The sequence below is a fragment of the Nelumbo nucifera genome, chromosome 2 (genome assembly GCF_055504915.1).
Source record: "Nelumbo nucifera cultivar China Antique chromosome 2, China Antique-T2T, whole genome shotgun sequence".
NCBI classification, from domain to species: domain Eukaryota; kingdom Viridiplantae; phylum Streptophyta; class Magnoliopsida; order Proteales; family Nelumbonaceae; genus Nelumbo; species Nelumbo nucifera.
Window position 1 is genome coordinate 108,721,146 of NC_142650.1, and position 13,948 is coordinate 108,735,093.

General features: G+C 40.1%; 2 protein-coding genes across 2 annotated transcripts; both read right to left on the reverse strand.

The window, feature by feature from the left end:
* Nucleotides 1-2,022: 2,022 nt before the first annotated feature.
* Nucleotides 2,023-2,658, reverse strand: LOC148802768 (uncharacterized). The gene has a single exon (XM_088897984.1). It carries the CDS (start codon nucleotides 2,656-2,658, stop codon nucleotides 2,023-2,025), a length of 636 nt encoding a protein of 211 aa, XP_088754110.1.
* Nucleotides 2,658-13,481, reverse strand: LOC148802769 (putative disease resistance protein RGA1). Its single transcript, XM_088897985.1, has 4 exons — nucleotides 13,268-13,481; nucleotides 5,092-5,618; nucleotides 4,401-4,787; nucleotides 2,658-4,271 (listed from the first exon to the last, which is right to left on the reverse strand). Exons 1-4 carry the CDS (start codon nucleotides 13,479-13,481, stop codon nucleotides 2,658-2,660), a joined length of 2,742 nt encoding a protein of 913 aa, XP_088754111.1.
* Nucleotides 13,482-13,948: the final 467 nt, after the last annotated feature.

The window sequence follows — 13,948 nt, forward strand, 5'->3', positions numbered from 1 at the left end:
TATTTATTAGATTGGATTGGACTTAGTCCATATTGAGTTGGATTAAGCCAATATCTAGTCCATTGGTATAAGATAAGAATATAGGTGTCAATGGACCAGGTTTGGGTTGAAACCAATCTAAATTAAAATGAATTTGAACAGATTGAACAGTCCCGACATTGTATTAGATAGTGCAAAATGGTCCAAAATATTCATTGAATTGGATTGGACCTGGTCCATTTGTAATGGACTCACGTAGGATTAGATCGGATTGGACCAAATCCAATCGAATTAACACCCCTACATGGAGCTCTCCAGCTCTCCTTACGAGTTCTCCAACTCATCACATGGAACTCTCTAGCTCATCATATGGAAATCTCTAGCTCATCACATGGAGCTCTCCAACTCTCCTTATGATTTCTCCAATTTTCCACATGATATCTCCAGCTTTCCACATGACTCTTCAGCTTCCCACATGAGCTTTCACCTTACCTCACTAAGATCTCTGGCTCACCTTGTCTTTCCTTGGCATTACTGACTTGACCGTCAGCGTCCACACCCTTGGGATATCACCTGAGGCCTCTGACGTCTCTTTTAGTTGTAAGTCTTTCTTATCAACCTCTCAAATCATTTTTGCTATCTGGATGCAAATTCAAATATCTGTAGATGTATGAAGAAGCAAGTTAAGTTGCTAATGATGCAGTTGAGAGCATTAGAATAATGACTTCTTTCTGTGTAGCAAAGAAGGTGTTGCAGCTCTACAAAACAGAATGTGAAGGCACGATGAAGTCAAGGATAAGGAAGGGTTTAGTTAGAGGGATTGAGTCCAAGCTCTCCTTTTTCTTGCTATTTTGTGTTTATTCAGTGAGAGTTCCATGTTTTCTGTGAGATCATTCAAATTTGATGTCCATTATATATAGAATGAGGATCTAAGTCTATCATCTGTTGGTTGAAGTTCATAACAATGTTTTAAAAACTACTCCAGAGGTCGAACCATTTTTGCCTCTAGGTCACGGGTCACCGTTTCAACCGGCTGGGTCGAACAATTTAGACAGGCTGAATTTTCTACTATTCTTATCTGTTAAAACATTCAATAATTAATGCATTAATGGAATATAAACAAACTTTATATATGTGTTGGGATTTAGTCAAAGGCTCTCTATACAAATAGAGATCACATAGTCTCCTTAATTATATATCTAGAAGAGAAAAGACTTCGCATGCGTTTGTGACACCAAGATAGGCCTTATATGTGATCGGCTTGTTGGACAACTCTGTTTAGAGGTCTAGGGAGGCTTCTATTTGATGGTAGTTTGTAGTCATTTTATTTTGTTATAATGCTTAAAAGAAAATCAAAATGCATCATCAGAATTGGAATAAGAAGGTTAAAGAAAAATCCCATTGTAAGCAAATTCCTAGAAAGACCACCTGAACATTCAAATTCTAACAAAGACCCCCTCTCCATTAAGTTGGGTGATGGAGGAAGCTAATTTAACAAAATACCGACCTGAGAAACTTCTATAAAATGAATATTGCAACAAAAAAAGACCAAAACAAGAGATTAACGAATAGTTAATCAATGAATATTACTACAAGACCATTTTGTGTAGGCGTCCCCTGTCTAAAGAAATTGTCAATTTTCTCATAAAAGACAAGAAAGAATATAGAAATTAACGAATCAATGTTGTTGACCACAAACAGTGGGTTGAAACATACATCACGTAATTGTCAGGTTGTAATAATAAGAGTGCTGCTGACCTACACCTGCTGCAGATGAACATTAAAAGAAATGAAGATAAAGATAACAATGTTAACAAAAAGAAGCACAACGAAATAGTTTGGTTGTGAAGATGAAGTAAAGTGACTACGTACGTACCAGAGGAAGAAGAAGGAAGTCTGATGTTGTGGATAAAAGTAAAACAGAGATAGTGACGCGCCATGGCTTCTCATTTTTGGAGTGATGTGACGAATGTGAAAGTTGAGAAGTAATACAGTTCCCAATCACTTAATAATTAAAATTCTCTCAGTAGGTCATCAGCACCATCATTGTATTTCCACATCTGGGACATGAGATATCTTAGGCCAATCTTTACCCTTACCGGTTGCGCATCTTTTCTTTAACTTGGGACATTTTTGAATCCGTAGAATCTGTAGCTCTGTCAGACGCCGCATACCTTGAGGTAGTGATGATAGATTACGACAATCTTCAATATGAAGTTCCCGAAGGGATTTGAGGTCTCCAAGTTCCTCTGGAAATGCAAACAATCTGGGCATATAGTCGATCTTCAAAACTTGCAGGCCTGTAAGACCTCCGATGCCCTCCAACGAATGAAAGTTTGGACAATGCTTGATTAGTAGCTCCCGTAGCACTGTTTTTGGATGCTTCATTTCTTTAGGTAGAGACGTCAATTTGGGACAGTCAGCAATATAAAGCTCTTCAAGCAATTCGACGTCTCCAAGCTCCTCTGGCAGCTCCACCAATTGGGGCAGATGCCTAATCCTCAAACCTTTTAGGGCAGAAAGACCTCCAACGCCCTCCAACGAATGAAAGATTCGACAAGACTCAATTTGTAGCTCTTCAAGATCGGCGAGGTATTGCTTCAGTGCTTGAGGATGCAATGATGTCAATTGATCACAATGTGAAATTTGTAAAATTCGGATAGAAGTCAAGCCTTCCATCACCTCCGAAGGAAGTGTTGAAATGAAGAAGAAGAAGAGGATGATGAGTTTGTAGTTGATGATGATGATGATGTCAATATTAATGGGATGGGGGTTTTATCCTGCTTCGTCTTTTTCTTACTCCAATGTCTTTGCATCAATTCCAGATAATTCCACTCTTCCACGTGCAAACCCCAAATACTTTCCAATTTAGGACAACCCTTTATGATCCAGCGATTGGGAAGGTGAGGGAACAGTGATAATGAGTTATGTGGCTCTTCTTCTTCTTCTACTACCACTACTTCCTGATCACCGTCTAATATTTCCATTACTACTGACCAACTCTCCAATTTAGGCATGTCCCTGAGGTAGAGATACTTTAAGGATGGGAAGAATCCATCTCCTTTCCTCAATTTACTTGTAATGCTCTTGAGGGCTTCCAATCCACATAAACTTAGATACTCCAGGGAAGGGAGCGGACCTGAGAACTCTAGAGATTCGCATCTTGGACAATTCTGTAACGCAATTGTCACTAGATTTGGGAGCAATGAGGATTCAATCATCCAAGAAGCAAATTTCATCCCTCCATACCCGCTTACATACAATTCCTTTAGATTTGGATGTGGCTGCAGTCCTTCCAACGCATCATCATCATTATCCCCTTCCCCTCCATATTCTAATGTCAAGGATCGAAGGTGTGGCTTCTCCTTCAAGTTTGCTTTCTTGCCATCTCTCACTTGTTCAACTCCCCTGATAATTAAATGGCCGCTTAGCTGCTGGTTCAGCGCATGCAACAGCTTAATATGCTCACCACATAACCCCAATCCCTTGATTCTACCAAGTCTTGTCAGTAATCCCAAAATGTCAACTGACAACTTTTCAAGTGAACTGCCAGCAAGATCTAGAGTGTGCAAATTCTCTAGTTTTGTAATAGAAGCAGGGAGTGCATTGATGCTACAGTTCCAAGAGAGGTCAACAAGCCTTAGACTCTTCATATTCCCAATATCTTCTGGCAATTTTTCAAGACCACAATTTGTAAGTTTCATGGTCTGCAAATTTTGGAGCTTAGTAATTGATGTAGGGAGTGTCCCAATATGCGGATTATAAGAGAGGTCAAGGTACCTTAAGTGCTTCAATTCACCTATGCTACTTATTTGCAAGCTCTCAACAGTTTTTTCGTGCAAGTCTAACACACGTAAGCTCATTAGTCTTTCAATTGGAAATCTCCCAAAATAATAATCATGGGACAAGTGTACTAGAGTCCGCACCTTATTAGGAAGTTTCAATTGTGACAAATTCTTAAGAAGCGTCACGTGTCGAACTCCTTCAGGAATAGTAGGTGGTTGAGCTCCCTTCACCCCGACCTCCACCCGAAAACACTCGACCCCTGCGACAGATTGAGCAAGGTCATGCACGAGGTCGTGCATTTTGCAACTTACTATGTTTCCCTCTTCATCTTCTTTTGCTTCCTGAAACATGCATCTCCACAATAGATCGTTGAAATACTCCTCACCTATTTCCTCCAGGCTACTACTACTCCCTCCAATGAACCCCTGTGCCATCCATAATTGGATGAGGGTTTCCTTTTCTATCACATGATCCTTGGGAAATATTGAGCAATAGGCGAAGCATTGCTTCAATTTTGATGGCAAATGATCATAGCTTAGCCTCAGTACTCTTACAATTCTATCTCCTTCGTCGTCATCATCACCATCACCAAGTGGGGATTCTTCTTCTATTCTCCAGATTTCATTATTTTTCACATACAACCACTCTCTTTCTTGGGTTTTAAAGCGCATCAAACTCCCTAGTGATTTTGCTGCTAGTGCTACTCCTTTGCACTTTTTGACGATTTCCTTTCCAATCTCCACCAGCTTTGGGTCTGGTTCATGTCCTTGCTCAAATGCACGTTGCTTGAACAACTCCCAACATTCTTCTTCATTCAACCCCTCCAAATGGTAGGCTTCGATACCAACTGTGCCCATGATTTTTGCCACCTTTTTGCTACGTGTTGTCACTTGGATTTTACTTCCCACACAACCACCCATTAGCAATTCTTTCAGCTTATTCCACTTCTCTGCTTTATCGTTCCACAGGTCGTCCAGCACCAGTAGATATCTCCTCCCGTCCACAGCTTTTCGAAGCATAACCTGTAATTGTTCCATTTCTTTGTTGGAACAATCTATATCTGAAGAGTTGGCACATCTTATAATTTTTTGTGTTAGCAATTTCACATCAAATTCATCGGACACGCACACCCACATTCTCAGTTGGAAGTGATCTGCCACACTCTGGTCGTTGTAGACCAATTGGGCAAGTGTGGTCTTCCCCAGTCCCCCAATTCCGACTATGGGAATGATGGCCACATTCTGATCAGCTGGATGATGATGATGATGAACACCTTCACCACCACCCAATTTGGAATCGGGGGGGGCCCTTTAATAAAAGTTCTACAATCTTCTTTTTATCTTGGTCTCGTCCGATAACAGTCGATTCACGTATGAAGGAGTGGGTTTCCTCCCTCTTTATCTTGGCAATTGGCCTGGTATCATGTAACCTCTCTCTAAAATGGAATCTGGACATATCTGATGCAATCACATCAAGATTCTCCATGATCTCTTTTATTCTATGACCCATCTTAACGCGGAATGCAAGAGGATTTGAACGAGAAAAGAAGTTTTTTACCTCCTTTCTTTTGCTGCCATGGATCTCCACTTGCCTTCGCAAAGCTTCAGTTTCAAATTCATCTACCACGTCATCTGCATCATAAACAGCGTGCTTGAGCCTTCTGAGCCAATCTTTCACGGCATCGTTCTTGGCTTGCTTCTCCTCTGCATCCAGAAGCACAATTTTGATTGCTGTGAGCTTGTCTTGGAGCTTTCCAATATCATTTTGGACATTCAGTGCCAGACCAATCTCTTGAATAGCTTGGGAGGCCAAGCTCGCCACTATGTTTCCAACAAAGTCAAAAAGCACAGCTTCTGCCATATTTTGCCAAAGAGAAAACAGACTAAAGCAAGCGGTCACAACGTTCCACTCACTGATCAGAGCATATAACACCTTTTGGGGATGGTACAAGTGAAGAAGACAGGGCAAATGGTTCTCCAGTTGTGGACTTAATTATGGTTCATTCAACCAAACCCATGTGCAAGGGCAGTAATGTAAAGAAGCACTTGGAATAGAATAATAAACTCAGACTTGGACCAAGTCAGCATTCACCTCTCCTTGGAATTATAATATTAGGAAAAACAAAGTCTAAGGCACATATTACAATGTTACGATTGTTTATTATTGTTTAATATACGTAAACTAGCGTCATTAGTGCCATTAGACACTACATAGCAAATGTCCAAATTTTCAAAACTTATTTTCTAAGGTTAAAATCAATTTAAACAATTATACTTAAATCAGCCCATTCAAATAGGATTTTGGTTTAGTAGACTCAAAACAACTATACAGTGCATAGGCAACGATTTTACCACACTTGATACCAAACAATCCCATATAAGGGCCACTATAACACCAGCGGAGTCAAGCCTTTTAAACCCAAATAAATTCCTAAGTTGAGGCCCGGGAATGGGTTCCGGCCTTCCCGTCTTGTTATATGTAATATATTTCAAGGATAGGGTTATAGGGACATATTATAGTTGATGCACAAATAAGAGGGCCCAATATTTTTTATCCTTAGATATTCAAAAGATGGCTTGTCATAGACCCCCAATTAGGTTACGACTACTAGTCATAAATAAAAGGCCTTTTAACTGTGGTCATAATAGATTTTTAGAAAAAAAGAAATGGACAAGTACAGACAGGTTTAATGCAGATTTTGTATTTTTACTACAGACTAATAAGCATTCAAAATGTCAAAATCCCCCACTCTATACATTAGTGCCTGCCCGTGAATTGACATTAATTCCGATCTGATCTCCACCCCAACTGTACTTTAAGCCTAAAAATTCTGACCCTAGGCTGAATAGTCATTCTCTGAAAAAGAGAATAGTGACATGATATTAAAGCAAGTCCAGATCCCAAGGTTGCCTTTCACTCTATACATGGGCCCACTAGCATTCACTTGGAGAGATTGCCTTTCTACAAGTTTGAATTCACACCAAATCCCAAGATTGCTTCTCAAACAATATGCCTAAATGAACCAAGAATTAACTTTAGGCAAAATGGTGCATTCTATGGAAAATGTTGTAAGATAAAATGAAGGTGAATGAATTATAATAAAGTAAAATTGACAGTGATATCTTTAATGTTGTTAAAGACTTTGATGATAAGTACATTTTATGAAATATGAACCATTGAAAAATAATTAGACTATGTGATGTCTTTAATATGATTGGTTGAAATTTTGATTTAATATACAACAAATATTGCAATGTAATCGGAATATTAGCTCTTAACATTTTAGCTGTTATCCCTTAGAAAAAGAGCAATCTTGAAATGAAAGACTACAAACCAATTAGTCTTTTAGAGAGTGCCTATGGTTTTTGATTTGCTCGATTTGCTCCTGTCCTTGCTGGAAAGATGAGTTGGGTGAGGTCGCTTAAGCTATTTCTACAAGGGAGATGGTGTTAGAGTGCCCGAGTTGTGGACTCACTCGTGAGGGCTCCAACCGTCACCGAGTCAGGAGAGTTGAAAGTAGAAAGTAAAGAGCAAAGTAAGAGTTTAATGGTTAACAGAGAGTGTACCATTTGAGGGTGAGGGACTGCCCTTAAACAAGCTCTGGGGAGAGTTCAGAATGTCTCCAAGATTCTTGGAGTTAACGGTCCTCGACCCCTGAATCTTAGGGACACTCGAGGACAATCATTGAGTCGACCAATTTCCTTTTTCCAAAGAAACAGGGAGACTTTTGTAACTACTGCTAAATGTGTGGTGTGCCCCCCAAGCATATCAAAGGTATTAAATGGTCTGCTTGGTATAAAATGAGCAAGTGATGTAGGTCAGCTATCATGAGATCGGGAAACTCGTTTGATGCCTGCACCGTATAAATGCTCTAAGGTGATAATTGATGTTGTAGCTTGGTCTTCACCAAGCTGTTTCCAATTGAGCTCGGGTACTCCGATGTGACATGAATCCATCTTGTTGGCGAGCAAGTTTCGACCTGATGCTACTTAAAGTCCCAAGGTGATCCGAGGTTGCACTGGACACCAATGTGTCGTTGGATGACTGGCGAGCCACTTTTATCCATCATTAGTTTAAGTAGAGAGAATTAAGGAGTAATTAGTGATGAAATCTTTGAAAACCAATATTCTTTCATCAGAAATATACAAATTATTGATAGCATCCTAATGGTAAACAAATGTGTATACCAAGGCTGATAATAGAACTTTATTTAGAAAAGGCATATGGTAGAGAGTAGACTAGTACCAACTTAAGCAATATTCTAAAGTGTGTTTTGCACAAAAAGGGGGGAAAAGAACAAGCGCACTAGCAAAACTAGGGGGGAGCCCATTGATTGCATTCAAATGCATGGGGGAGAGATGTTGTCCATCCAGTTCCTAGCCAATATTAGCCAAGTAAAACGTAATAAGTTGGTTTGCTTTCATGTAAATGTGTTTGATATGCATGTTGTTATTTTCTTCCTACTATAGGTACATAGTGGTCACTAAGACCATCAGAGTACAGAATATATCAAACTAACACTACACAAACGCCTATGATGAATCCATAACCCATCACACATTTATGATAAGTTCATTGCAGATCTGCGATTGTGATGAATTCATACTCAAAACAAGTCACGATGAATATCGGCTAGCACGAATCCGCAATAAACTTTAGACATACATAAACTTGCGATAAAGCTTAGATACGCACGGATCTACGATGATCTATAAAGACGTGCACGGATTCGAGATGAACTTCGGACACGTGCAGAGTTGCTATGAACCTGAGGCCGTTACAAAACTGTGGAATCACGATAGATCGGGAATAAATGTCAGTTACACGTGTGCTTTTAAATTATGCATGTGAGTTTAATGAAAGTATGCCCGCTAAACGATGACGTCACCCACTCCACATCAGTATAATAGGGTCGCATACGGAAGGAATCCGAAGGGATAGGATTCTCTAATAATGACCTACTAATATTTAAACAAAAGGAAATAACTCCCTTCCTAATAAAAAAGATCATCTTTCTTAATAGGAAAGAACTTATTCCTTGATAACCTTAACTTTCTCTCTATAAAAGGAGGAGATAAATTCTTCCCTAGGGGACAACATAATACAATCTTAACCTAGGATTTCTAAGAGAGAAACAACTCCCTTCTCTCCTCTCTTCCCCACGTCCTCTCTCTTTCCCGCCACCATCTCTGGACCTTCGAAGACTGACCAACCTTTGCCTTACCATGGTGCTTACATTAGAATCTCTGGTTACCATCTCCGATCTCCGAGAATTTCATTCGGTGAGAGCTAAGGATGGTGGTTGATGAAAAGGATTTGCAGAGATTTACAGGGACCTTGTTCCAACCTCCTATTTTCTACTATAATCAAGACGACAAGCTAGTGTGGTCTCCTATCACCACTTCCCACGATCGACTCCAGTCATGACAAGGCATCCGTCTACCTTCATCTTCCTTGGGCATCATAAGACAATGATCACAGGATTGTCACCATCATACCCCAACTGAACAAGTAGGAGCCTCCGACCTCATGCGGTAACCATTATTGAGAACTCTAGAGACACCAGATCCAATATGGAAACCTGGTCTAGTAGGAGTTCCCAAAAATTCATTGACAACGACAATAAAAGTTCACGGTAGTGGGAGTCTTCCCAAAACATCCCCTGGTTTGTTCTTTCCTCACCACCACCACCACTATCAAATTCGTCTCTTTGGTCCCATCTAAATACAGAGCACCGTCTCACTACTAGAACCCTTCCCACCCTCAACACAATCTCTCTCTCTATCTTTTTTTCCCTTTCTTCTTCTTTTTCTTCGATCATTCCTTTCCTTGCTGCCTGCTTCAACAAATGGAAAGGCATAGCTTTGTCGTCACGAAATGGAACATTAGAAGTCCAATGCTGATGCCTGGTTTGTTGCTGAATGAATTCCACCTTTTTCTTGTCTGTTCGATTATCATGCATCCTCTGTCTATTTTCTTCTCTTCATTTATTTTTAATCACAAATCTTCTTCTCTATTTTTCTACGTTTTGATTTTTGTCTCAGGAAGCTGCTAGATTGTCTGGTGATCGTTTTTCTATGCTGATTTTTTTTTTCTTTTCTTTTGAGAATCTCTGTTATGGCGTGCCTGTCTTGCCTTCCATGGTATTTGTAGCTAAAATGTATTGCCGGTATTTTAGATCCACTTCTTTGTTTTTCTTCATTTTTAAGTCTACCTCTAGAAGTTGTTGGATCGCTTTGTGATCGACATTTTGATCCGAGTATCATCGCCATGTTTTCTTTTTTTTCTTCAATATCTTGAATTTAGATCCGTCACAGTGCTTTAAGGGGGGAGGGTGACCTTTTCCCTACCCTCGAATCTTGTAGCCTCTTTTTTCTTCTTTTACGAAAGTTGGCATTGCTAAAGCCTATCCCTATCGTGCTTTTGTTTGGATTCGAGATATCACATTCTTGCAGCATCATTCTCATTCGAAAACAATTTGAGGTCAACACAGTCCAATGCCTTCCCAAGTCGTAGTTGATATATGCGGAACCCTCCGAATTCGGTGGTATCCTAATTAGATCTGTTATTTTTCTTTGTGTATATTTTGTTTATTTTGTTTGCGGGATTCTTTGTTCTTGATCGATGCCGTTGGAGCGATTTCTAGTTCATCATGAGTAGACGCGGTGCTTCAAATCGAGGAGTTAAGAAGGTAGTCTTGAATTTTCTAGTTCATCATGACAGCCACTTTATTTTGCTGTCCTGTCTTATACACAATTTTATATGGGAACTTATCTAGGAAGGCAGACCACCTAGCATGCAAATCACTTCTTAATTTCTTTTGCCCACTAAGATATTTTAGGGCTTAGTGGTCAGTGTAGAGAACAAATTCTTTTGCAATTAAATAGTGTTCCCATGTCTTCAGGGCTCTAACCACATCATAAAACTCCTTGTCATAGGTGGACCACTTTCTTCTGGATTCACATAATTTTTCACTGAAGAAAGCAATGGGCCTCTTCTCTTGGGACAACTCCACTAGCATCACATTCAACTTTAAATAATTTATTAAAATCTAGCAAGGCAAGGATGGGAGCTGTACATATTTTTTCTTTTATGAGAGCAAAACTCTGTTCTTGTTCTTCTCCCCATTGAAATTTTCCTTTTTTCAAACATTCAGTAATGGGAGCCATGATACTACTAAAATTCTTAATAAAGCGCCTATAGAAGGTTGCCGACCCATGGAAATGTCTGACATCTATGACAGTGGATGGGGTCGGCCACTCCCTAATGGCTTTCACTTTTTCTTCATCTACCTTTACACCATCCTTACTTACAATAAATCCCAGGAATAATAAATTATCACTCATAAAGATGCATTTCTTCAAATTAGCATATAATTATTTTCCCTCAATGTTTTTAGGACCTCCCTAATATGTCCCACTTGTTCAGTGATAGATTTGCTGTATATCAAAATATTATCAAAATAGACTACCACAAGTTTACCAATGAAGGGGCGTAATACCTGGTTCATCAGCCTCATGAATGTGCTGGGTGCGTTGGTTAGCCCAAAGGGCATGACTAACCACTCGAACAAGCCATCTCTTGATCTGGTGATATCCACTCCTGAGATCTATCTTTGAGAAGACTACAACTCCATTAAGCTGGTCCAGCATGTCGTCCAGCCTGGGAATAGGAAATTTGTACCCAATGGTAATCTTGTTAATGGCCCTGCTGTCGACACACATTCTCCAACTGCCATCCTTCTTAAGTGTTAATAAGGCAAGTACTATACAAGGACTCATGTTGATTTGAATGTGTCCCTTTTTCAATAATTCTTCTACCTTTTCCCATAAGATTTCATTCTCCTTAGGACTCATCCTGTAATGTGGAAGGTTAGGTAGACTGGCACCTGGAACAAAGTCAATATGGTGCTGTATATCTCTCATGGGAGGGAGTTTGTTTGGTAACTCCTCTGGAACTACATCATTGAATTCATCCAGTAGTTCCTGCACTTCCACTGGAATTTTATTTTCCTCTAGTGTTTCATTCATATTTTCTCCCTTCAACAAATGTACCTCGCGGCTATCCTTACATTCTTCTACAAATTCAGCATGATAATGGGTGATGGTAAGGAAATTCTTCTCATGTGCTTTTGGAGCATTTGTAATATTTTTCTCAGTTATGGGTAGCAAAGTATAACGTGTACCTTCTTTTTCAAGTTGGTAGGTATTCTTCCTACCCATGTGCCTTGCATCTGTATCAAACTGCCAAGGCCTCCCTAACAAAATATGGCAAGCATCCATATCAACAATATCACAATATACTTCATCATGGTACTTACCAATCGAAAAAGGTTTTTGCAGCGCTCTTCCACCTGTATGCCGCCTCCTTCTTTGATCCACCCGATTGTGTATGGGTTGGGATGTTTTTCAGGAATCATTTGTAATTGTTGGATGACATCCTTGCAAATAATATTTTCCTGACTGCCACTATCAATAATTAAATTAAATAATTTTCCCTTGACAGTACATCTGGTATGAAATAATCTATGCCTCTGAGAAGTGTCTTTATTTTTCTGAGACAACATTAATTTTCTGACAACACAGGTATATTCCTCATGTTCGTATGGACCTTCTTCATCTTCCCCATCAGGTCCACAGTATACCTCCTTCTCAATATCTTCTTCTTCCTCCCTTTCTACCATATTAACTGCCTTCCTCCTAGGACAGTCATTGGACCTATGTCCAACCTCATTATATTTAAAACATTTAATATGTGCAGGCCTTGCATAAGGGTTACTGGGTTTAGGAGGGTTGGAAGGGTTACCTCGAGTATGTCCTCCTGTAGTAGCCTTACCGGTGTTATTTGTGCTTGTTGGGTGAGAGGGTTGTACTACCGGGACTGTTTTGTTTCTATCAACAGTTGTCGATCTGTTGTCGCTCCCGCTGTACCAGCGATAATTATCATTGCGTGCCTTGTCTTGGAACATTAATTCTGCTTTCAAGGCTAGGTTCCATGCTTCCTGCACACTAAGAACCATTTGTACACCAATCTTGTCTCTGATGGACGGTCTTAAACCGCTCAGATAACGGACTGCCTACTGGTTATCACTTTCAGACAACTGGTTTCTTTTCTGCTAATCTTAAAAATTCTGATGTGTACTCATTAACACTACGTGAACCCTGCGCACACCACTGGTAAGATTCAAACATATATTGTTCATAGTCTGGAGGTAAAAATCTACCTCTGATTAATTGTTTCATGCGCCTCCAGGTTCGAACGGAACCCCTTCCTTCTCTGACCCGGGTCTCTCTCATCCATTCCCACCAAACAGATGCGCCTCCCTTTAATCAGAAAGCTACCAGTTTTACCCTTTGTTCCTCTGGTATCTCCATGTAATCAAAGAATCTATCGACTTCTGTGATCCAATCCAGAAATCCCACTATGCCAAGATCTCCACTAAAGGTAGGAATATCTACTTTAAGTTTGAATTCATCATTATTCCTATGGGGGTTGAAATTACCTTGATTATGCCAATTTCTGCCATTTCTATCGTTGCCGGGAAGAACTGGAGCACCACCAAATTCTAAATCATCATCACTGTCGTCGTCCATGACTGGTTGTCGGAACGCAGTACTGACGGGTGGTCTGTCGTGGTCGTCTCCTTCGATTTTTTGTGGATGTTCCCGATTCCGTGGAACAACCTCCCGTAACAAGGTTCGCAGTTGTTCAGCCATCTCTGCCAATTGCTGCTCGATGTTACGTGTGGCCGTACATTGTTCTTCGATTGCTCTCCAAACAGTTGGAAACCCCTGATCTCCGTCACGGGGTGGGTTGCGACTGCTATCGTCTGGGTTGGCCATGACTGGGCGAATTCCCTGCAATGATACCACCTGACACAGCGTGGAAGCAATGGAAACTGGAGCTGGCTATGCAAGCACCGGGCGATCGCTAGATCCTAGCGAAGAACATCGATTTCTCTAGGAGAGAGAAAAGGTGGCGAAAACTCAAGGAAGAGAACTTGAAGAAATTCTGAAAATATGAAGTGTGTATTAACTAGAAATAATCAATATTTATAGTACATCTTGGAAGTTGTAAAGTAATTAGGAAAGAGCATGAATCTTGGGCTTTTTTTATCTTGATCTTGATCCTCTTGGGCTGTCCTGATAAGGTCAAACCTTCTTGGAATTCTTGGGCTTGATCT

Coding starts and splice junctions, on each gene's coding strand:
- LOC148802768 (XM_088897984.1), bottom strand. CDS start 2,658: ATGGAAGGCTTGACTTCTATCCGAATTTTACAAATTTCACATTGTGAT.
- LOC148802769 (XM_088897985.1), bottom strand. CDS start 13,481: ATGGCTGAACAACTGCGAACCTTGTTACGGGAGGTTGTTCCACGGAAT. Junction 5,619..13,267: donor CAGAAATTGGCATAATCAAG/GTAATTTCAACC, acceptor AAAATATGGCAG/AAGCTGTGCTTTTTGACTTT. Junction 4,788..5,091: donor ACCAAGATAAAAAGAAGATT/GTAGAACTTTTA, acceptor GAACAATTACAG/GTTATGCTTCGAAAAGCTGT.